The sequence below is a fragment of the Mustela nivalis genome, assembly GCF_964662115.1.
Source record: "Mustela nivalis genome assembly, chromosome: 1".
NCBI lineage: Eukaryota > Metazoa > Chordata > Mammalia > Carnivora > Mustelidae > Mustela > Mustela nivalis.
In genome coordinates this window covers 205,452,008-205,475,423 of record NC_139020.1, presented here as the reverse complement: position 1 = coordinate 205,475,423, position 23,416 = coordinate 205,452,008, and the positions used below count along the sequence as shown (strand labels likewise).

Here is a 23,416-nt window from a genome sequence, read left to right as displayed (position 1 = left end):
GCCCTGGAAATAGCCAAGTTGGAGTCCTGACTGAGAGGCTTGGACAGTTCCCAGGTGAGACTTTCAACTGACCATCCTCATAAAGGCCACATTCATAGGGCAAATAATAGGGTTTGAAATTAAACATCTGCATTGTCCACATGCTGTTTGGAACAAGCTGCATTTCCATGTTACCATGTTTCTGTATTTTCAAAGAGCCTGGGCTATGTATGTCTGCCTTCCACCTTGGATTGCATTTTGGGGATCCGCCTAGTCTGGAGGAGGAGGGGTGGGAGACAAGATTTGTAGCTCTTGGTGTCCAAACCAGAAGTTTCAGTTCTGACATGGAAGCCAGATAGAATACTTTAAACAACTGGGCTCCCAAGGTTATTCTCACAGCAGAAATCTTACAAACAGCATTCCTTAGCCTGCCTGTGTACATATGATCCAGGTGGTCTGTTATGTGCAAGACACAAGCACATTTATTCATACAGAACACATAGCCCTGAGCCCTGCTATCAAGGGTACTTCTTCACCACTAGGACAATTGTGCCTTTTATAGTTGCTCGCTTAAAGAATCTTAGCAGAGCCTCTTTTATGTCCTTGTTCCTCAGGCTGTAGATGAAGGGGTTCAGCATGGGTGTGACCACAGTGTACATTACTGAGGCTACTGCACTTGAGTGGGAGCTCTGGGTAGCTGCAGAGCTAAGGTAGACTCCCAGGACTGTGCAGTAAAATAAGGAGACAACTGAGAAGTGAGATGCACAGGTGGAAAATACTTTATATTTTCCCTGAGTTGATGAAATTCTGTATATGGAGGAAATAATCTTAGAGTAGGAGTAAAGGATCCCAGCAAGGGGACCACCAGCCAGCAGCACAGTTGAAACATACAGCACTGTGTCATTGATAAAGGTATCAGAACAGGCAAGTTGGATCATCTGATGGAGTTCACAAAAAAAGTGGGGGATTTCAACTTTTGAACAGAAGGACAGCCACAACACCATTAAGCTTTGTAACAAGGAATTCAGGACACTCATGATCCAGGACATAAGAACCAGTAGTACACAGAGGTGGGGATTCATGATGACTGTGTAGTGCAGGGGGTGACAGATGGCCACAAACCTGTCATAGGCCATCACAGCCAGGAGAAAGTCATCACAGCCTGCAAATAGTGTGGAAAAACAGATCTGGCTGATGCATTCTGTATAGGTTATAACTTTGCTCTGTGTCTGTATACTCACCAGCATCTTTGGGATGATGGTAGAAATGACACAGATGTCTAGAAAGGAGAGGTTGACCAGGAAGAAGTACATGGGGGTGTGAAGGTGGGAGTCAGAGCTGACAGCAAGTATGATGAGCAGGTTTCCAAATACAGTGATCAGGTACATGGAGAGGAAAAGCCCAAATATTAGGGGCTGCAGTTCTGGATCATTTGATAATCCCAGAAGAAGAAATCCTGTAATTTGGGTATCATTGCCTGGCTCCATATGGTTGTTGTGTTGATTAGAAATTAGGAAAACATGATTAATTTTAATACAAGTGGGTATTCATAACATGGCAGAAATGCTATAATTACAATGACTTGTGGGGGAACAAAGCAGACATGAAAGAAAGTGGATGGGGTGTTATCTTTCCTGAGAGCTCTGAAAGACCTAAAATAAGGTGACATTTGAAGAGGGACTTCAAGCAAGACTGCACAGGAGACATGAGGTTATCTGGCGACATGTGTGTCCTGCAGGAGAAAGAGACAGTGCAAAGGCCCTGAGAAAGGCACCAGATATCCAGGACTTACAATGGAACCAGTGTGGTCAGGAGAACAGCAGGAAGGAGTATGATGAGAGGAGGTTTCAGGGAAGGTTCAGGAATGACATAGCCTCCCCAGTGGAGGTGAGACTTTAAGACACAGGGAGTTCTTCATCCATATGGTTGTTCCTTGCACTTCATTAATTTGTTTCCAAGGAATCCTGTCAATAGAAATTTCCTTATTTCCAAGTTAACATCCTGGAGTCTGTATTTTAAGGGTCCCATATTGGCACACAACAGACTCCTAGGCCATGTGACTACCAGGTTCTTCTCAACCTCAAGCTGTAATATTTAGAAAAGAAATAATACTAGTTAAGCTCTCAACATCATATTATCATTACCCTAACAAATATAGAAAAGTACACAAATCCCCATTGATAAGACTTCCATGAACTTATAACTCTGTGCTCCATTTTAACATGACCATTTTTTCTTATATTTATAGATGTATAAAAAACTCAAAAGGAAGAGAAAAGGAAGAGGAGGGAGAATGTTATTCTAAATCCTTTGTTCTCTGAGAGTTTGGGATGACAAGAAAGCTTCCGTGGTTCTGGCTGAAGTCCAACACTAAATATATCCGTTCAATGCCCAGAAGATCTAATAGAGCAGCAAAAACCAATTTCTCCAAAAGAAAAAAAAAAGAGTGATATATTTATGATATCAAGACACCTTAATGTATGAACATCTGTTAGAAATATGAGTGAAAGGACTATATCCACAATTGGTGAAAGGAAATACATGATTTATAAAAATAGCAAGGGTTTATAAAGATTAAATGGTAAAAGACTTCTTTAAATGATATTAAGTATAAAATTTCGGAATCAGTGGTTGAGTTTTGAACCTTGGATCTACCACACATGAGCTGTCTGAATTTGAGAAGACAATCAATTCATTTTAAAATGTTAATTTTCTCACTGGAATGGTGGGGATAGTGTTATCTGTCCTCCTAAGGGGGTTGACAGATTGAGTCCATATATGTAAAAATTTGAAGATAGTTTCTTCCTGTTAGTATACAAATGTCTATTCTTTTTTCAGTCATTTTTCTATGTGTGTGTACATGCACGTGGATTTGTGTGTTTGCATGTGCACATATGTTTGAACATAATGTAAAAGCCATGTTTATTGTGGAAAGAGAAAAAAATTGGAATCCACAACAATAAAGGAAGAAAATAGTTTAATATAAGGCCAGTGGCTGCAAATGTGGGAAAAACAGTATGAATGAGGAGTTTATTAAAACATCAGATTGAAGATGAAAAAGCAGTCCATGTGGGTGCTGATGTGATATCAGACTTCAGGGAGACCCTGCTTACTGATCCACTGGCTTCATCATTATGTCCACCTCAGGCCCTTGATCTAGTTGCCATTCCTGTCACTATGCCCGCTATGCCACTATGCCGTATTTGTTTGACCACACTTATTTTTATGTGGCTCGAGAGTGGATGAAACTGGCTCTTCCTCTTCCTTTCCTTTCCTTGGTGGTATTCACTCCTTTGTTACCTTGATCTCTGTTTGACACAGAATCCAATGGGAAATGCCTGTCCTGGTTCTCTGTTCCTTGTCTGCCATGTGGAAAACTTCCCAGACCATACTCAGTAAAATTTTGCATGTTCCAGGACAATCTATCCCTTTTCTGTATATGATTTATTCTTGAAAACCCCATGTCATATGAGCTCTTAGCTCCCTGTTCTCTATTATTATATTATAATACATATATAATATATTATATATTATACAATAAGGAGCAGGGGCTTCCCCTGCTTCATTTGACTCTTTTTGTTCACAAAGGTTCACATTTATATAGAAACAAATTTTTAAGAAAATGAAAATTAATTAAATAGAAGGAATGGTAGGGAAAATAAACTAATGTTAAATATGGTGGATTCAAATAACTGTCTTCAACAAAATTGAACAATAATCTAATACTAACACCAAAGAGAAAGGATATATAATAGCAAATTCACATCAACATAAGTCTCTAATTCAGAATGAAATGGCTAAAAGTGTGGAAATAAAAGAAAAGGAAAATATATTTTTAATACACAGTGCTAGAAGTAATAACTCAAGTTATAATTTGATCATTCATGACCATATTGGACTTGATAATGCTTATAAAAAAGATGCAGGTTTTGGAGAAGAGGGAAGTGAGGGGTTGGGTGAGCCTGATGGTGGGTATTTTGGAGGGCACATATTGCATGGAACCCTGGGTGTGGTGCATAAACAATGAATTCTAGAACATTGAAAAGAAATAAAATAAAAACAAAATGTATAAAAATTTAAAAGAAAAAAAAGATGCAGGGATCTTTCATTGAATTAAAAAAAAACATATTTCACATCATGACAGATGATAGCTATTTAAAAAAATAATAAATCTACCAAAATAAAAAATGGTAGGAAAAAAGGAAATAAGGAAAATTAAATTGAAATAAGATAGCAATATGTATAGAAGCAATTCTTACTACTAAGGATGCAGAAGAATTTCAATATTTAAAAGCAATGAGGGGTACAGGATATGACCAACTAATAGATGGGAACTCACAAAATATGTAGGCTCTCACTTGATCCCATAAATACATATATACACAATACAAGGATTAAGTGGCAAACAGCAAAGTTGGTGAAAAAAAAGTTATTATTTTTGAAAGAATGGGATCAAAAGACAATAAGAACACACAAATCCGAGTACATAAAAGCAATGTACTTGTGAAAACAATTTGCATATAGGAAATAAATGACCAACAAAGTTCAAAATATATTCAGCCTCCTTGGTAATATAGTGTTCCTTGGCATTTCCCTTCATGCATATTAGGTAAATTTATTCCAGTGATTATCAATAAGAGAGACAATACTGTGAGGTGCATGTTTTAAAAAATTGTCATCACAAGGTGGTATTTACCTCCATGATCTCGGATCCTTCTAATGAATACAGGACAAGCTAAATGTACCCCATTTGAAAATTTTGAAAAATACTTACACCGGGGTGCCTGGGTGACTCAGTTGGTTGAGCAGCTGCCCTTGGCTCAGGTCATGATCTCTGGGTCTTGAGGGTCCTGGAATCAAGCCCCACATTGAGGTTTCTGTTCACTGGGGAGTCTACTTCTCTCTCTCTCTTTCTGCCTCTCCCCACTGCTCGTTCTCTTCCTCTCAAATAAATAAATCTTTTTTTTTTTTTTTGAAATGCTAACACCTCCAAGTCTAACATTGTTTTCCTACTCTCCTTAGCTACAAAACTCCATGAACATGTTCTAATTTTACTGGAACCACTTTATGGCCCCCGTCTTTCCTCAGTCTCATCCAGCTGGACTTCCATTCCCACCATGTATTGTCAGCAATGATCCCTATAATGCTGGGTCCAATGAAAACTGCTATTTAGGGGCACCTGGGTGGCTCAGTGGGTTACGCCTCTGCCTTTGGCTCAGGTCATGATATTAGGGTCCCAGGATTGAGCCCCATATCAAGCTCTCTGCTCAGCAGGGAGCCTGCTTTCCTCCCTCTCTCTCTGCCTGCCTCTCTGCCTACTTGTGATCTCTGTCAAATAAATAAATAAATAAGCTTTTTAAAAAAAAAAGAACCATAGAGCTTTAAAAAAAAAAAAAAACCCTGTTATTTAAAATATATTAAGAGGACACCTAGGTGGCTCAGTGGGTTAAAGCCTCTGCCTTTGGCTTGGATCATGATCCCAGGGTATTGGGGTTGAGCTCTCTGCTCTCTGCTCAGCGGAGAGCCTGCTCCCCCGCCCCCACCCCACCTTCCTCTCTGCCTGCTTGTGATCTCTATCTGTCAAATAAATAAATTTTTAAAAAATAAATAAAATAGGGGCGCCTGGGTGGCTCAGTGGGTTAAGCCTCTGCCCTCAGCTCAGGTCATGATCCCAGGGTCCTGGGATCGAGCCCCGCATCGGGCTTTCTGCTCTGCAGGGAGCCTGCTTTCTCCTCTCTCTGCCTGCCTCTCTGCCTACTTGTGATCTCTGTCTGTCAAATAAATAAATAAAATCTTTAAAAAAAATAAATAAAATAAAATATATTAAGAAAATTATTTTTTTTTAAGATTTTATTTATTTGACAGAAAGAGATTACAAGTGGACAGAGAGGCAGACAGAGAGATGTTGGGAAGCAGGCTCCCCGCCAAGCAGAAAGCCCGATGTGGGGCTTGATCTCAGGATCCCAGGATCATGACCCGAGCTGAAGGCAGAGGCTTTAACCCACTGAGCCACCCAGGTGCCCCAAGAAAAAATTTTTTAAACTGAGTAGTCAACTCAGCAAACAAACATGCAAACTCTTGACTCTAGATAGGCTGGTTGGACTCTCAGATGACCTCAGGTAAATATTCTCAGGTTCCATTCTCTCTAATCCTTTCCTGAAATACCTGCTGAGCTCTCAGACTCTCCCAGGTGGGGCTTATAAGATGAAATTCTCCCTGTTGAGGTCTGAATTCATCCCTGGATGGTTGAGGGTGGTGACTGAAGCCCTGTTCCCAGACAGGACAGCAGGAAGGAAAGAAGCATGGGTCCCTCACCTAGACTTAGGAACCCAAAGGCAACAAATAATGTCCTTTCCCTCACAAGGATGCAACATGGTAAGGGACTACAGCAACAGAGATATTTATAGCTCCCTGTGTCTGCTCATTAGGCACTGCTTCCATTGTTACTCCCACCTCTGAGTGTATTATATCCCTGTGGACCACTAGTCTGAACAGAAAAGATAATTTTTTTTTCCTGCTGATGTGCTTCCAGGAGACCAGATTAGAAGTTAGGTGAATCTAATTTTTCTTACTTCTCCATGATCTTGCCTGCCTTTCAGAGTTCTTTTTTTTTTTTTTAAGAATTTATTTATTTATTTGACAGAGAGAGATCACAAGCAGGCAGAGAGAGAAAGAGAGGAGGAAGCAGGCTCCCCGCTGAGCAGAGAGCCCAATGCGGGACTTGATCCCAGAACCCTGGGACCATGACCTGAGCCGAAGGCAGAGGCTTAACCCACTGAGCCACCCAGGCGCCCTGCCTTTCAGAGTTCTAACCTCCTTGTATATTCTCCCAATTTTGAGTTAGTGTTTTCTCCAAATCTAAGACTGAGGAACCTGCTTAACCATGTCTCATGGACCACCAAAATACTATTTTATGGCAGAAAAGATCTGATATATCTAGAAAATTGTTATTCCCTACATCAACAAGAGACAAACTTAATTTGTTATAAGTATATAAACACTATGCTCTTGTCTTGATGCTTTTGGCTAACTAATTAGGTGATTCATGGCAATAACACAAATTCAGAGGTGTCATTTACTGCTTCGTTTTGAAAAGTTCATTAGTTATGAAATATTTAGATCATTTCATGGACATGCAGAGTGAGAATCCAATGTGGATATTTTTATTTTGTTTTTATAAAATTATACTCTGTAAGGTTTGTACTATAATTAACCTTAATCTACAGTTGTGAAGGTGGGGCTCAGAAGTATGAAATGAGGTTTCCTGAGTTAAGAGCTGAGGAAGGGATGAGCTTTACCTGAAACTCCACCAGATATTTCTATTTCTTATGATCTAGGTCAGTGGTTCTCAATCAGAGGCCATTTTGGCTCCAGAAAAAACTTGACAATTATGAAGAAATCTCTAATTGACATAAATAGGGAGGAGCTACTAGCACCTAGTGAGTTGAGGCCAGGGATATTACCCCATATCCTACAATGCATAGGATGACTATCTTCACAAATAATTATGCTCCCTGTGTCAACAGTGGAGAGGTTGAAAAACAGCATTCTAGACCAGAACTTCTGTAACTTTAATGTATATTTGAATCACTTGAGAATCCTCTTCAAAATCAGGTTTGATTTTGCAGGATAATGTGAGGCTCAGAGATCCTGTAATTTTAACTGTGTCCCAGTTGCTATTGATGCTGTCAGTCCTGATTTGTGGACCAGTCTTTGAGTAATAAGGCTTTAGTTCAGCATTTGAGTCAGGAATAGTTGTATGTAGACCTTCTCTACCAGGAATCCTCATTCTCATCTCAGGTCTGACCTTGGTGGTTACATGATGGACTCAGTAAGCAAGCCTGTGGCTGCTCAAGTTTATGTGTGTCTCTTGAGTATTTTCCTCCTGAGCTGTGCTGCCTCAGAGGACAGATGGTGCCAGGTGGAAGGGATGCATAGGGCAAGGTATGGGGAAATGGTGTGGAGCTTCCATACCTTCTCCAGATATGCCACTCTACCAGTCTCCATGTGTTCCCCAACCTGAAGGCCCTCTGAACCATCCTTTTGGGTCTTATGGAAGCTGCATTAGACATAATTGATTAAATCATTGGACAATGGTGATTAGACTCCATCTCTAGTCCCTGTCCCCTTCCAGGTGGTCAGGTGATGAGAAGTAAAGTTCCAGTTCTCTAATCACATGGTTGGTCCCCCTGACAAGCATCTCCTCTTCTTAGGTACTTACCCAATGTCAGGTCATTGACCTAATTAAATAGGTTAATTAACTAATGCCCCCTCATTAACCTAATGAGGTAACCAATATCACCTCATTAACCATAAAGACATATTTAAGGCTCTCATCACACAGGGAATTTGAAGTTTTTATAGATCTATGTCAGAAATTGGGATGATGACCAAATTTATGTTTTTTAATATAAATCACAATATTGCATTTATAAACATAGTACTGGATGAAGCCTTGATTAGAATTCTGTCCTGAAGGGGCACCTGGGTGGCTCAGTGGATTAAGCCACTGCCTTCAGCTCAGGTCATGATCTCAGGGTCCTGGAATTGAGCCCCGCATCGGGCTCTCTGCTCTGTGGGAAGCCTGCTTCCTCCTCTCTCTGCCTGCCTCTTGCCAACTTGTGATCTCTGCTTGTCAAATAAATAAATAAAATAAATCTTAAAAAAAAAAAAAAGAATTCTGTCCTGATGTATTCTGTTCTCAAACTCTGGCTCAGTGGTTCTCAACTGAGAACCTGTCCTGTCCCTGAGGATATTTGGCCATGTCTTGGGGATGTTGCTGAGCATTTATAATCTCTGAGACAGTTCCCAGTGCAAATATTTATCCATCCCCATATGTCAACAGAGAGAAGGTGAGAAATATGATTCTAGACCAGCACTTCTTCATGAAAGTTTTTAGTTAGAATACAAATTCTGAGTCCTTAAATCTCCTATGGGCCCAGAGATCCTGCATTACTAATAGACCCCCAGGTGTTGTTTTTGCAAGACTTTGTCTGTGGGACACAGTTTGAGAAAAAGTGTGTTCCTGTGTTCGAGTCACACATAGGTAGTTTTAGGTCTTCTCCATCAGGAATCTTCTATGTTGGTAATTTTTGAAAGAAAAGGTTTCCACCTAACTCTATAGGTGTTGATAAATTCTCTATTCAACTCTTTTATATGAGGACACTTGAGTGACATTAAATAATTTATACTTGAAGCAGACTTTGTAGTAGACAGAATAAGGACTTCCATAAGATGTCCACATCCTAATCCAAAAAAATTTTTTTCTACCTAGCAAGGGAAATGCAGCTAGTAGATGGAATAAGGCTGCTAAACCATAGTCTTGATATAAAAAATATTATCCTGGGTTATCTAGATGGGAATAGTGTAATAACAATGGTCTTCTAAATATGGAAAGGGGGGAGGACAAGATGGCGGGGAAGTAAGAGGAGGTGCCATTTCAACATGTACCCTAAAGTGAGCTGATTACCTACCAAAGAACTCCAATTACCCATGAAATCAGCCTGAGATCAGAATTATACACGTCTGGTTCACTACAGGGGCAGAAGACGCCAGTGGGCAGGTAAAGCGGAATGGGAACATTGGACTGATATCGGAAGATAAACAAAAGGGGGAGGGAGCCACCAGAGGTGACCGATTGGAAAGCTATACCTCTAATGAGAGTGCCCTGCATCTGGGGACCAGCATTAGCTTGGAGACTGGTTGAAAGCACTCCAAAAGAGCAAGGGATTGTGTGGGGGGGAATTGTGGGAATTGGGGAAGCTGGGAACAGGGGCTTAAGTCCCGGACCCAGGACGGCCTCCCCTAGAGCCTCCCCTAGAGCTGAGCCAGAGAGAGTGCGGCGGAGAAACCAGGTCTTGGTCCCTGAGCCACCAGTGCACCCGAGAATGCATGGGGTCTGGCTCCTGTGAGGAGCTGGGAGCCTAGGCAGGCAGCTGAATTCAGAGCCATGCTACAGAGCCTGAGATGCGCATGCCCCTCATCCTTTCCTGAGAGAGGTGCACAAAAACCCAGCCGGGTGCTCTTAGACCTGCCCCATTGTATCAGAGCCTGAGACGAGAGTGACCCACACCCACCCCTCAGAGAGGTGCGAGCAAGCCTGGAGCTCTTCGACCCAGAAAGACCAGGCACTACAAGCCTGGGCCAGCAGGAAAATCTCAGTGTGTGATTGCTGCTTGGAACCACTCTGGCGGTCTGGAGCTGCCCAGACAGCTGCCACTGCCATGATTTTGGGTACAAGCAGAAGATCCTGCGTCCCCAGGGACCGCGACTTGGAACCTATTCTGCCAGCGGCCAAGGGGAAATTTATATGGACACTGAAGCACCCACAGGGGAGCAGACTGAGGCTTCTCTCTGAGAGGGAGGTCAGGGAGCAGTTTGCTTTCTTCTAAACCTACAAAAACCAACAAAAGTGGTCAAGGCAAGAGGAAAAAAAAAGTGAACCTACATAAAAACCTCCAGAGAACAAAAGCCTGAAAAAAATGGTTTCCTTAGAGCCAACTCCCTTGAGGGGGACTGGAGGACTTAACACAGGGAACATCATTGGCTGAAAACTCATGTGGCAGGTCCCTCCCCCAGAAAACCAACCAGGAAAGAAAAAAAAAAAAAAAACAAAGACTACAAGAGAACCACCACCACTACTTCATAGGACAAATTTTATTTTTAATTTGTTCCCACTATTCTGGCTCATTTTTTAAATAGATAATTTTTTAACCTATTTACCATCACAGCAAGCTGTCCAGTACATCAAATTCCATAATAAACTTCTAACCTGAACTTTTTGACACATACACCTGTGTTTTTTCTTTTGCATTTCTATTTTTTGAATTTCTTCTTTTAAATTTTAGTTTAGTTTAGTCTAGTTTATTCCTTTTTTATTTTTATTTTCTAATATTCATATAGAGTTAAACTTCAAGGTAATCCCTTTCCCCCAATCAATGCCATCCCTATAGGTAAACCGATTTTTAGTCCCCTTTATCTTAGGAAAGTTGAGTCCTTTAACAAAGAAATCAAGATACATCCAGGAAGGATCAAAACAACCTTCCTCGCCCACACTGAGAGTTTATAACCACTCTCCCATCTTTTTCTTCCACCAGTGTTTCTGTGTTTTTGTGTTTGTCCTGATAGTATATAAATCTTACACTTGGGATACTTTTTGAGAAGGTTTTTCCTTTATTTGCATATATCTATATCTATATCTATATCTATATCTATCTATATATATATTATCTCTGTCATATACTTTTATCAGACTTTTTATTGTTTCTGTTTGTATATTTTATAAATCTTACCTTGGGGCCCATTTGGGCTTAACCTTCTCTTTTATATTCCATTTTTTTCCTGTCTCTCTCTCTCTTTTTTTCTTTTTCTTTTCTTTATTCTCTCATTTGTGTGGGGAATCCTGATTGCTCAGAAGTGTTCCAGGGTGCACCTTGACTGCACCATGGTCAATACATCCAGCTACATCCATTCAGTCATCTCTTACCAAAATGTCTAGGAGAAGGAATGCCCAACAGAGCAAAAATACAGATGATGGACCTTCTGCAACAGAGCTAACAGCTATCAACATAGACAATATGTCGGAAGAGAATTCAGGCTAACAATTATCCGGGCAATAGGTAGGTTGGAGAAAACCATGGAAGACCAAACAGAATTGATTAGGGCAGAACAGAAAGTGACCATACAGGATGTTCACAATGTTAGGTCAGAGCTGAAAGCTACCAGGGATGAGGTTCACAATGCTCTCAATAACTTTCAATCTAATATAAATTCTCTCAAAGCTAGGGTAACAGAGACAGAAGATAGAATTAGTGATCTAATTCTATCACTAGAATTAGAGAGAAAGGATCAGTAGGAAGCCTGGAACAAACAGCTTAGAAGCCATGAAAACATAATCTGGGAAATAAATGATGCCATGAAACGTTCCAACGTCAGAATTATTGGAATCCATGAAGAGGAGGGGAAAAAAAAGTCTAGAAGATAGAGTGGAAGAAGTTCTTCATGAAAATTTTCCCAAACACGCAAATGGAAACAGCGTTCATGTACTAGAGGCCAAACGGTCTCCACCCAAGATTATAGATTCCAAAGAAAAATCAAGGCACCTGATAGTCAAATTGAGGAATCATAATTGTAGATATAATCTCTTGAAAGCTGCTAGGACAAAGTGGCTCCTTACTTACAAAGGAAAGCCCATCAGAATAACATCAGACTTGTCCACAGAGACCTCGCAAGACTGAAAGGGCTGGCAAGATATATTCAGGGCACTAAATGAGAGGAACATGCAGCCAAGAATACCTTATCCAGCAAGACTGACATTCAAAATGGATGGAGAAATAAAGAGTTTCAAAGACCAGCAAGACTTAAAAGACTATGCAACCACCAAGCTGACACTGCAGGAAATATAAAGGGGGGTTTTATAAAAGAGAAAAAATCCTACGAATAGCATTGAACAGAAATATAGAGACAATCTACAGAAATAAAGAATTCAAAGGTAACATGATGTCAATAAAAACGTATCTATCAATAATCACTCTCAATGTGAATGGCCCAAATGTACCCATAAAACGACCCAGCATTGCAGATTGGATAAAACGACAGGACCCATCCATATGTTGTCTACAAGAGACCCATTTTGAACCTAAAGATACACCCAGACTGAAACTGAAGGGATGGAGAAGCATCTTTCATGCCAGTGGGCCTCAAGAAAAGGCCGGGGTAGCAATTCTCATATAAGATAAATTAGATTTTAAACTAAAGATTGTAGTCAGAGATACAGAAGGACACTACATCATTCTTAAAGGGACTATCCACCAAGATGGTCTAACAATTGTAAATATCTCTGCCTCGAATATGGGAGCAGCCAATTACATAAGAAAACTGTCAGTCAAGATGAAGAGTCATATTGATATGAATACATTAATAGGAGATCTTAATATGCCTCTTTCAGAAATAGACAGATCATCGAAGCAGAAAATCAATAAAGAAAAAGAGCATTGAATGACACATTGGACCAGATGGACCTCATAGATATATACAGAACATTCCACCCTAAAACAACAGAATACTCGTTCTTCTCAAGAATAGAAGAAGGTTCCAGAATAGACCACATACTGGGCCATAAATCAAAACTCAACCAATATCAAAAGACTGAGATTATTCCCTGCATATTCCCAAATCACGTGCTTTGAAACTGGAGCTCAATCACAAGGAAAAGTTCAGAAGGAACTCAAACACCTGGAAGTTAAAGACCACCTTGCTTAAGAATGCTTGTATCAACCAGGGTATCAAAGAAGAACTGAAACAATCATGGAAACCAATGAGAATGAAGACACTTCGGTCCAAAACCTATGGAATACAGCAAAGTCCTTCCTAGGAGGGGGGGAACACATAGCCATCCAAACCTCCCTCAAAAAATTGAAAAATCCAGAACACAGCAGCTGTCTCTACACCTTAAAGAACTGGAAAATCAACAAATCAAACCAACTCCACACATAAGAAGCGAAATCATCAAGATTAGAGCTGAGATCAATGAGGTAGAAACCAGAGATACAGTAGAACATAACAATGAAAGGAAATTAGTGAAACATATCAATGAAGCTGGTTTTTTAAAGGAATCACTAGGATCGATAAAACATTGGCCACAATAATCCAGAAGAAAAGAGAGGAGAAACCCATATTAATAAAATTATGAATGAAAAGGGAAAGATCACAAATAACACCAAGGAAATAGAAACAATCATCAGAAGTTATTATCAACATTTAGATACCAATAAGCTAAGCAACCAAGATGAAATGGATGCATTCCTGGAAAACTATAAATTCTGAAAATGGAACCAGGAAGAAATACACAACCTGAAGAGACCAATATCTAGTAACGAGATTGAAGAAGTGATCAAAAACCTCCCCAAAAACAAGATCCCAGGACCTGATGGATTCCCTGGGGAATTCTACCAGACATTCAAAGAAGAAATAACACCTATTCTCCTGAATCCATTTCAAAAACTTGAAGCAGAAGGAAAACTTCCAGACTCTTTCTAGCCAGCATTATCCTGATCCCCAAACCAGGCAAAGACCCAACCAGAAAGGAGAATATCAGACCAATATCCCTGATAAATATGGATGCTAAGATTCTCAACAAGATCCTAGCAAACAGGATCCAACAGCTCATTAAAAAGATTATCCACCATGACCAGGTAAGATTCATTCCTGGGCTACAAGGATGGTTCAACATTCGCAAATCAATCAATGGGATAGAACAAATTAATAAGAAAAGGGAGAAGAGGGCGCCTGGGTGGCTCAGTGGGTTAAGCCGCTGCCTTCAGCTCAGGTCATGATCTCAGGGTCCTGGGATCGAGTCCCGCATCGGGCTCTCTGCTCAGCAGGGAGCCTGCTTCCCTCTCTCTCTCTCTCTGCCTGCCTCTCCATCTACTTGTGATTTCTCTCTGTCAAATAAATAAATAAAATCTTTAAAAAAAAAAAAAAAAAAAAAAAAAAAGAAAAGGGAGAAGAATCAAATGGCCCTCTCAATAGATGCAGAAAAAGCATTTAACAAAATCCAGCATCAGTTCCTGATTAAAGCGCTTCAAAGTATAGGCATAGAGGGAACATTCCTGAACTTTATCAAATTTATCTATGAAAGACCCACAGTAAATACATCCTCAATGGGAAAAAAGCTTTCAGCCTTCCCGTTGAGATCAGGAACATGACAAGGATGCCCACTCTCACCACTCTTGCTCAGCATAGTATTAGAAGTCCTAGCAACAGCAAGCAGACAACAAGAGGAAACAAAAGGTATCCAGACTGGCAATGAAGAAGTCAAACTCTCTCTCTTCGCAGATGACATGATTCTTTATATGGAAAGCCCAAAACACTTCAACCCCAAACTACTAGAACTCATACAGCAATTTAGTAACATGGCAGTATACAAAGTCAATGTACAGAAATCAGTGGCTTTCTTATACACTAACAATGAAAATACAGAAAGGGAAATTAGAGAATTGATTCCATTTACTATAGCACCATGAACCATAAGATACCTGTGAATAAACCTAATCAAAAAGGTAAAGGAACTGTACTCGTCAACTACAGAACACTCATGAAAGAAATTGAAGAAGACACAAAAAGATGGAAGACCTTTCCATGCTCTTGGATCGGAAGAATAAATATTGTTAAAATGTCTCTACTGTCTAGAGAAATCTATAATTTTAATGCCATTACAATCAAAATTATTTCGGTATTTTTCAAAGAGCTGGAATAAATAATCCAAAAATTTGTATGGAATCAGAAGAGACCCCAAATCGCTAAGAAAATGTTGAAAAACAAAAATAAAACTGGGCACATCACGTTACCTGATTTCAAGCTTTACTACAAAGTTGTGATCACCAGGACAGCATGGTCCTGGCATAAAAACACATAAACCAGTGGAACAGAGTAGAGAGCTCAGATATGGACGCTGAACTCTATGGACAATTAATCTTCGACAAAACAGGAAAAATATACAGTGGAAAAAAGACAGTCTCTTCAATAAATGGTGCTGGGAAAACTGGACAGCTATATGTAGAAGAATGAAACTCCACCATTCTCTTACACCATACACATAGATAAACTCAAGATGGATAAAAGACCTCAACGTGAGACAGGAATCCATCAGAACCCTAGAGGAGAACATAGGCAGTAATCTCTTCGATATCAGCCACAGCAACTTCTTTCAAGATATGTCTCCAAAGGCAAAGGAAACAAAAGCGAAAATAAACTTTTGGGACTTCATCAAAATCAAAAGCTTCTGCACATCAAAGGAAACAGTCAACAAAACAAAGAGGCAACCCATTGAATGGGAGAAGATATTTGGAAATGACAGTACAGACAAAAGGTTTATATCCAAGATCTATAAAGAACACCTCAAACTCAACACACACAAAACAGACTATCATATCAAAAAATGAGCAGAAAATATGAAGACACTTCTCCAATGAAAACATACAAATGGCTATCAGACACATGAAAAAATGTTCATCATCTCTAGCCATCAGGGAGATTAAAATAAAAACCACATTGAGATACCACCTTACACCAGTTAGAATGGCCAAAATTAGCAAGACAGGAAACAACATGTGTTGGAGAGGATGTGGAGGAAGGGGAACCCTCTTCCACTGTTGGTGGAAATGCAAGTTGGTGCAGCCACTTTGGAGAACAGTGTGGAGATTCCTCAAGAAATTAAAAATAGAGCTTCCCTATGACCCTGCCATTGCACTACTGGGTATTTACCCCAAAGATACAGATGGAGTGATAAGAAGGGCCATATGTACCCCAATGTTTATAGCAGCAATGGCCACGTTCACCAAACTTTGGAAAGACCCAAGATGCCCTTCAACTGACAAATGGAAGATGTGGTCCATAGACACTATGGAGTTTTATGCCTTCATCATAAAGGACGAATACTGACGAATGGAAGATGTCGTCCATATACACTACGGAGTATTATGCCCCCATCAGAAAGGATGAACACCCAGATTTTTTAGCAACTTTGACAGGACTGGAAGAGATTATGCTGAGTGAAATCAGTCAAGCAGGGGTAATCAATTATCATATGGTTTCACTTATTTGTGGAGCATAACAAATAGCATGGAGGACAAGGGGAGATGAAGAGGAGAAGGGAGTTGAAGGAAATTGGACGGGGAGGTGAACCATGAAAGACTATGGACTCTGAAAAACAATCTGAGGGTTTTGAAGGGTAGGAACATGGGAGGTTGGGGTACCAGGTGGTGGGTATTAGGGAAGACACGGATTGCATGGAGCACTGGGTGTGGTACAAAAATAATGAATACTGTTATGCTGGAAAAATTTAATTAAAAAAAACAAAAAACAATGAATATTGTTACACTGAAAAGAAATTAAAAAATTAAAAAATATTGAAAAACATAAAAAACATAAAACAATCAAACATTATTTGTATAAAAAAACAAAAAAAAAACCCACAAAAAAAACAAAATAACTACAGAATCTTGTGTCAAAATTCTATGCTCTTATTTTTATGTTCATTCGGGTGTTTTTTTAAATTCATTTGTATCAACCCCAACTTTGGGTTTACTTTCAACATAATAGATGGGTTTTAACTAAGTCTCTGTGTGTTTATTTAAATGTGTGTGAATATGTTTATTTGAGGAAAGATGTACAAAAATGTACACAGACATATACATACATTACTAGCCTTGAATGTTTTCTTTGTACTCAACAAAGTGTTTGCACATATTTAATTTATTCCTTACAACTTCTGTCAGAATTTAGGGTTCATTCCCTAACATTATTTTTAGAAATAAGGAAATTGAGGCTCACATTCATCACATTTAAAAAATATATATTTATTTATTTTCAGTGTAACAGTATTCATTGTTTTTGCACCACACCCAGTGCTCCATGCAATCCGTGCCCTCTTTTTTTTTATTTGTAATTTTTTTTTATTCATTTATTTATTTTAATTTATTTTTTATTTATTTTCAGCATAACAGTATTCATTATTTTTGCACCACACCCAGTGCTCCATGCAATACCCACCACCTGGTTCCCGGACCTCCCACCCCCCACCCTCTCAAAACTCTCAGATTGTTTTTCAGAGGTCATAGTCCCATTCATCACATTTTATCAATAACATAACAAAGGAGTTAAAACTTACTGTACACATTTTTTAAAATTCTACATGAATGGAGTCATGTAATATATATATATGTATATATACATATATATTCATATATATTTATGAATGTATATGAATATATATACATATATATGTGTATATATATATATATATAAACATTTCATCTTTTAAAGCACGTTTGTGAAAATAATTTAATACAACCAGATTTATTCATAAACTTTCAACCTGCATTCTTACATTAGAAACATACAGAAGATAATGTTTTATAAAAAGCCACCTTAATCCCAGAAAAGAGTCTTGAAAGATTTTGAGCCCAGTTTACTGTTTAAAGGATGCTCTTCCTTTGTGTTCTGTTGTAAGCACTATTCATTCCCTTCAGTTTTGCTTAAATGCTTCACCACATCAACTCAGTTCCATTCTTGGGGAGGTTCTCCTTTGTGATCTGTTTTCTCTGCCAGATTGCATTTCTGTTTTTTTTTTTTTTTTAAGCTCTTCTTTTTTGTCTTTTTCTTTACTTGATGGGGCTATATTAGGAGTTTTAATGGAGATGATATTGCTTATTTGTGTCGTAGCATTCATGGGATCGTGATACTCCATGAACAGCTCTTTAGTGTCATTTGTATATTCAAATGATGTGTAGGTCCTAGCATCATGAGATTAACTGCCACTGTTTCTTATATCTTGGCTAATATGCTCTGCTTTACAATTGATGCTGTGAGTGTTGTTAAAAAAAATCAGGGTGCCTGTGTGGCTCAGTGGGTTAAAGTCTCTGCTTTTGGCTTGGGTCATGATCCCAGGATCCTAGGATTGAGCCCCACATTAGGCTCTCTGCCCAGCGGGAAGCCTGCTTCCTCCTCTCTCTCTGCCTGCCTTCTGCCTACCTGTTATCTCTGTCTGTCAAATAAATAAGAAAATAAATCTTAAAAAAAATCACAGATAAGATTGGAAGTGTTCAAGGGTATGTTTCTGTCCAGGAAATCTCTATAAAGAAGGCTCTAGGATCACCACTTTTGCCTCTCCTATAATGAAAGTAAACTGGGATTAATTCTCAGAATCATTATTCTACAGCAGGTCATGTTTCCAGTTCCATTTCCTGGACCTCATTGGCACTCAGCAAGTGGGTCATGGGACACCTCTCAGGAGGGCATCTGCAATAAGGACAAAGGGAGGGCAGTGGCCTGGAGGCCAGGAAATCCGTATTCTCTGTCCTTTGCTGTAGAAAGTGTGTCCCTCATACTGGAGACAAGAATTCCATGTGTCCCTCTATAATAAATAAATTGTTATATATAATATAATATATAATATATAATAATATATATTACAATTTGCTGAATATATTATATATACATGAAATATATATTTATATATTTTTTTAAGATAGAAAGTGTAAGTAGTGGGAGAAGCACAGGAAGAGGGAAAGAGAGAAATCCCCAAGCTGACTAGGAGCTCTCTTCCAGAACCATGAGATCACAACCAGAGCCAAAATCAAGAGGCAAATGCTCAACTAACTGAGCTAGGTGCCCTATCACATTGTATACTTTAAATGTGTGCAGCTTATTCTATGCAATTATACTCCAGTGAATCACATTTGTAGGGAGACATGGAAGTTTCCAGGCAGTAGGAAGACAAGACAGAAAACATAATTATGTAAACTCTTCTTCACCCCAATGATAGACATCCTTACCCATGGATTTCAGCCTCACATCATCAATAAGCAGGTGGGCAGCATGAAAACATTGGTTTGAAAATTAGTAAATGTCTCACTTAAATTTTGATTTATCTCTGACTCTAGGGCCATATTATGTCAAACTAGTCATTGAAATTTGTGTTTCTGTGTAGACTACAACTGGAGATATGTGTTTGATTATTGGTTTGCCAGGACTAGGCAATGTGGACACTGAGATGAATAAGAGAACAGGATCCTAATGAGAAAAATAAAACCCAATATGTGTTTTCACAATAAAACCTGTATATGTGTGTTTTGTAAAAGATTTTATTTATTTATTTGACAGACAGAGATCACAAGGAGGCAGAAAGGCAGGCAGAGAGAGAGGAAAGCAGGCTCCCTGCTGAGCAGAGAGCCCAATGCAGGGCTCAATCCCAGGACCCTGGGACCATGATCTGAGCTGAAAGCAGAGGCTTTAACCCACTGAGCCACCCAGGGGCCCCAAAACACTGTATATGTTAAAAGCTACATTTTCAGAAGGAACAGATATTTAAAGGAATTATGGACACAAAAGTGCTGACCTTTAGCCTCAGACTTTCCACTCTTATGAAATTATAAATTGCTTTTCTTCCAACTGTTTTCTTTTTCATAAAGAGTAGTGCAACTTATGATTATTTTGTGGGAAAAAAATAAAACCTCCTCAATATGATAAATTTTTTTTCAGAATAGATTATTCTTAACAAATCTATAGAGTCTCATGAGATTAATGGGAATTTCCTATATTTTGTGGTTTTAATAAAAGATTTTATTTATTTATTTATTTATTTTACACACACAGAGAGAGAGAGCACAAGCAGGGGAGCAGCACATAGAGGGAAAGGGAGAAGCAGGCTTTCTGCTGAGCAAGGATCCTGATGTGGGTCTTAAGCTCAGGTCTCTGGAATCATGACCTGAGAGAAAGGCAGATGCTTAACCTACTGAGCCACATAAGCACCCCAAGGGAATTTCTAATATTTTGTCCAAAATTGGGAATCAACTTAGGAAAGCAGGAGAGCAACTAAGGACCACATTGTGAGATACCAGAGAGCAGAAAATTTAATACAGATGGTTACTCAAGTTGTACAGAGAAGATGATGTCACAGAAAGGGTTATGCCAGGAAATCAAGAGAAAGAATAAATTGTAACTCCACAATCTGATCAATGAATTACCACTGCTGGCTCTCAGGCTTTGAGTCCTGCTATCATGTGCATTTTTTTCAGCCCCAGGACAATGGGCCCTTTTATAGTTTCCTTTCCAAAGAATCTTTTCAGAGCCCTCTTTATATCTTTATTTCTCAGGCTATAGATAAAGGGGTTCAGCATGGGTGTGGCCACCGTGTACATCACTGAAGCTGTTGCACCTGAGTGTGAGCTCTGGGGAGTAGCAGAGCTAAGGTACACTCCTAGGCTCGTACAGTAAAATAAGGAAACAACTGAGAGGTGAGATGCACAGGTGGAAAATGCTTTATACTTGCCCTGGGATGATGAGATCCTGAGTATGGAGAAAACTATCTTAGGATAAGAGTAAAGGATTCCAGCAAGGGGTCCACCACCCAGAAGCCCAGCTCCAAAATACATCACCATATGATTAAGAAAGGTGTCAGAACAGGCAAGCTGGACCACTTGTTTAATTTCACAGAAAAAGTGGGGTATTTCCAAGATGGTGCAGAAGGACAGACGCAACACCATTAAGCACTGTAACAAGGAATGCAAGATGCTCATGATCCAGGACATGAGGACCAGCAGTCCACAGAGCCGGGGGTTCATGATGATCATGTAGTGCAGGGGGTGACAGATGGCCAAAAATCGGTCATAGGCCATCACAGTCAGGATGTAGTTGTCCAATCCTGCAAAGAGTAGGAAAAAATACATCTGGGTGATGCAGTCTGCATAGGTAATGACTTTTCTCTCTGTCTGTATATTCATCAGCATCTTTGGGATGGTGGTGGAGGTGAAACAGATGTCTACAAAGGACAGGTTGGCGAGGAAGAAGTACATGGGAGTGTGGAGATGGGAGTCAGAGCTGACAGCCAGGATGATGAGCATGTTTCCAAACACAGTGATCATGTACATGGAGAGGAAAAGCCCAAATATGAGAGGCTGTAGTTCTGGTCCCTCTGAAAATCCCAGAAGAAGAAATCCTGAAACTCTTGTAAGGTTCCCTGGCTCCATGGGTTGGAGGTATCTATCAGGGTATAGAAAAATAAATGACTACTTTCACATAAACATGTGTTTTTATAATCTAGCACAAGTCTTACTACTTATATCTTAGAGTCAAGAAATTAATTTCAATATGTGTGTGGGGTCTCATCCCCATTAGGGCATCCCTAGCACCAATTCACATCAGGAATACTGTAATCACCTCAGTCTGTTCCTCACACATAATGTAGACTCTTGATCTATTGAGAATATGTTTCATTCCTTTAAAGGGTGTATACTGAATGTTGAACATGTTCCAGGCACTGTTTGGCAATAGACATAAGGTGCTTATAAGCAATGTCCTAATAATCATATGATGAAGAAAGAATATAAGCAAATACTAATAATCAAATAATATATCAAATGGTAACAGAAGTTATGAAGACAAGGAAAGAGGATATAAAGGAGAGAGTTGATGGGGTGTTGTTATTATTATTTTTTTTACATGTTCACAAAACCTGCAAAGAAGGTAACATGTGAACAGGACCTCAAGGGAGATAGTAAGGGAGACTGAGGTTGTCTCAGGAAGTGTGTACCCAGCCGGATCAACAGCCATGTCAAGGCCCTCAGGAAGCTGTTCGATTCAGAAAATCAAGGCTCAAAAGAAAACTAGGGTGTCAAGAGGAAGAAGAAGGGGAGAAATGAGAGGTGGTAGCAGTGCGTGATGAGGAATGAAGCAGTCTCCAGGCTGTGACTGAGACTTCAAGACACGAGAATCACTCATTTTATTAATTTTTCAAGACTTTCTTAATTTTGTTATAAAGATGCCCAATGAGTCAAAATGCACACTCACATTAGTAACTTCTGTTCATTGAATTCTGGCCTCAGTCAATAAGAGTCACCTTGGAATACGTGAGCTCTTATACCCCTGCTCTGAGGACTGCCCTCTGTTCACAACACACACACACACACACACACACACACACACACACACCATGACCCTCTATAGCCTCCTGGGATACTGACTGCCATGTCTTTTTCACCCCCAGCCACACTAGTTAGGCCAACAGCAGATACACATCAAGCTCACCAGATCTCATTATCTTTCCCATAAATAATGCAGAAGTGGTACCAAGAAATTCCTAGGGACAATAAACTTGAGGATGCCTATTGGTGTGCTCATTTTCTGATATCAGTTTAAAGAAACTTAGCCAATCTCTGGGGTGCCTGGGTGGTTCAGTGTGTTAAAGCCTCTGCCTTCAGCTCAGTTCATGATCCCAGGGTCCTGGGATCGAGCCCACATCGGGCTCTCTGCTCAGCAGGGAGCCTCCTTCCCTTCCTTCCTCTCTGCCTGCCTCTCTGCCTACTTGTGATCTCTCTCTCTCTCTGTCAAATGAATAAATAAAACCTTTTAAAAAATAAATAAACATAGGCAATCTCTTCAGTAAAGACATTGAGAAAAGAGAAGAATGACATGGACATGAGAGGAAAAACAGCTCTAGCAGGTCAGGGAGCCCTTGAGAGACCAACCAGGAAGAAGAAAATAGTGTCTTTGGTTCTGATGACATTCCTGATCTCCTTAGATCTCCCTGATGTCCAGAAAAAAAATAATACAGGAGCAACAAGACAAAAGTAGTGATATTTTCATGTGAAACATGTTATAGATGGAATGTTCCAAGAGTATAATGAGGAAAAGGTATAAACCAACACTTCACAGAAGGAAATATACAAAGTAAAACAGCAGTTGGGCTGTTTTAATATCAAGGATCAGAAGGTTTGCTTTTCTGGTGGCCAGTCCACATTTATTTCACAAATTGTTGTTTATTTGGCCTGGTAGGGGGCGAAATGAGTCCCTTCCTCATTTGTCTTGTGATACATCTTTTCTTTGTTATTCTTGTTCTTTAGGTTTTGATGTTTTTGACAAGATCAATGGACATTCTTTA

General features: G+C 39.5%; 1 protein-coding gene across 1 annotated transcript; it reads right to left on the bottom strand.

Annotated features, from left to right (window-relative positions):
- Positions 1-497: 497 nt before the first annotated feature.
- Positions 498-21,506, bottom strand: LOC309863302 (olfactory receptor-like protein OLF4; the record flags this gene model as incomplete). The annotated part of the gene is made up of 2 exons (XM_082727995.1): positions 498-1,101; positions 21,142-21,506. The coding sequence occupies 2 exons, from the start codon at positions 21,504-21,506 to the stop codon at positions 498-500; spliced, it is 969 nt and encodes a 322-aa protein (XP_082584121.1).
- Between the last annotated feature and the right edge of the window lie 1,910 nt (positions 21,507-23,416).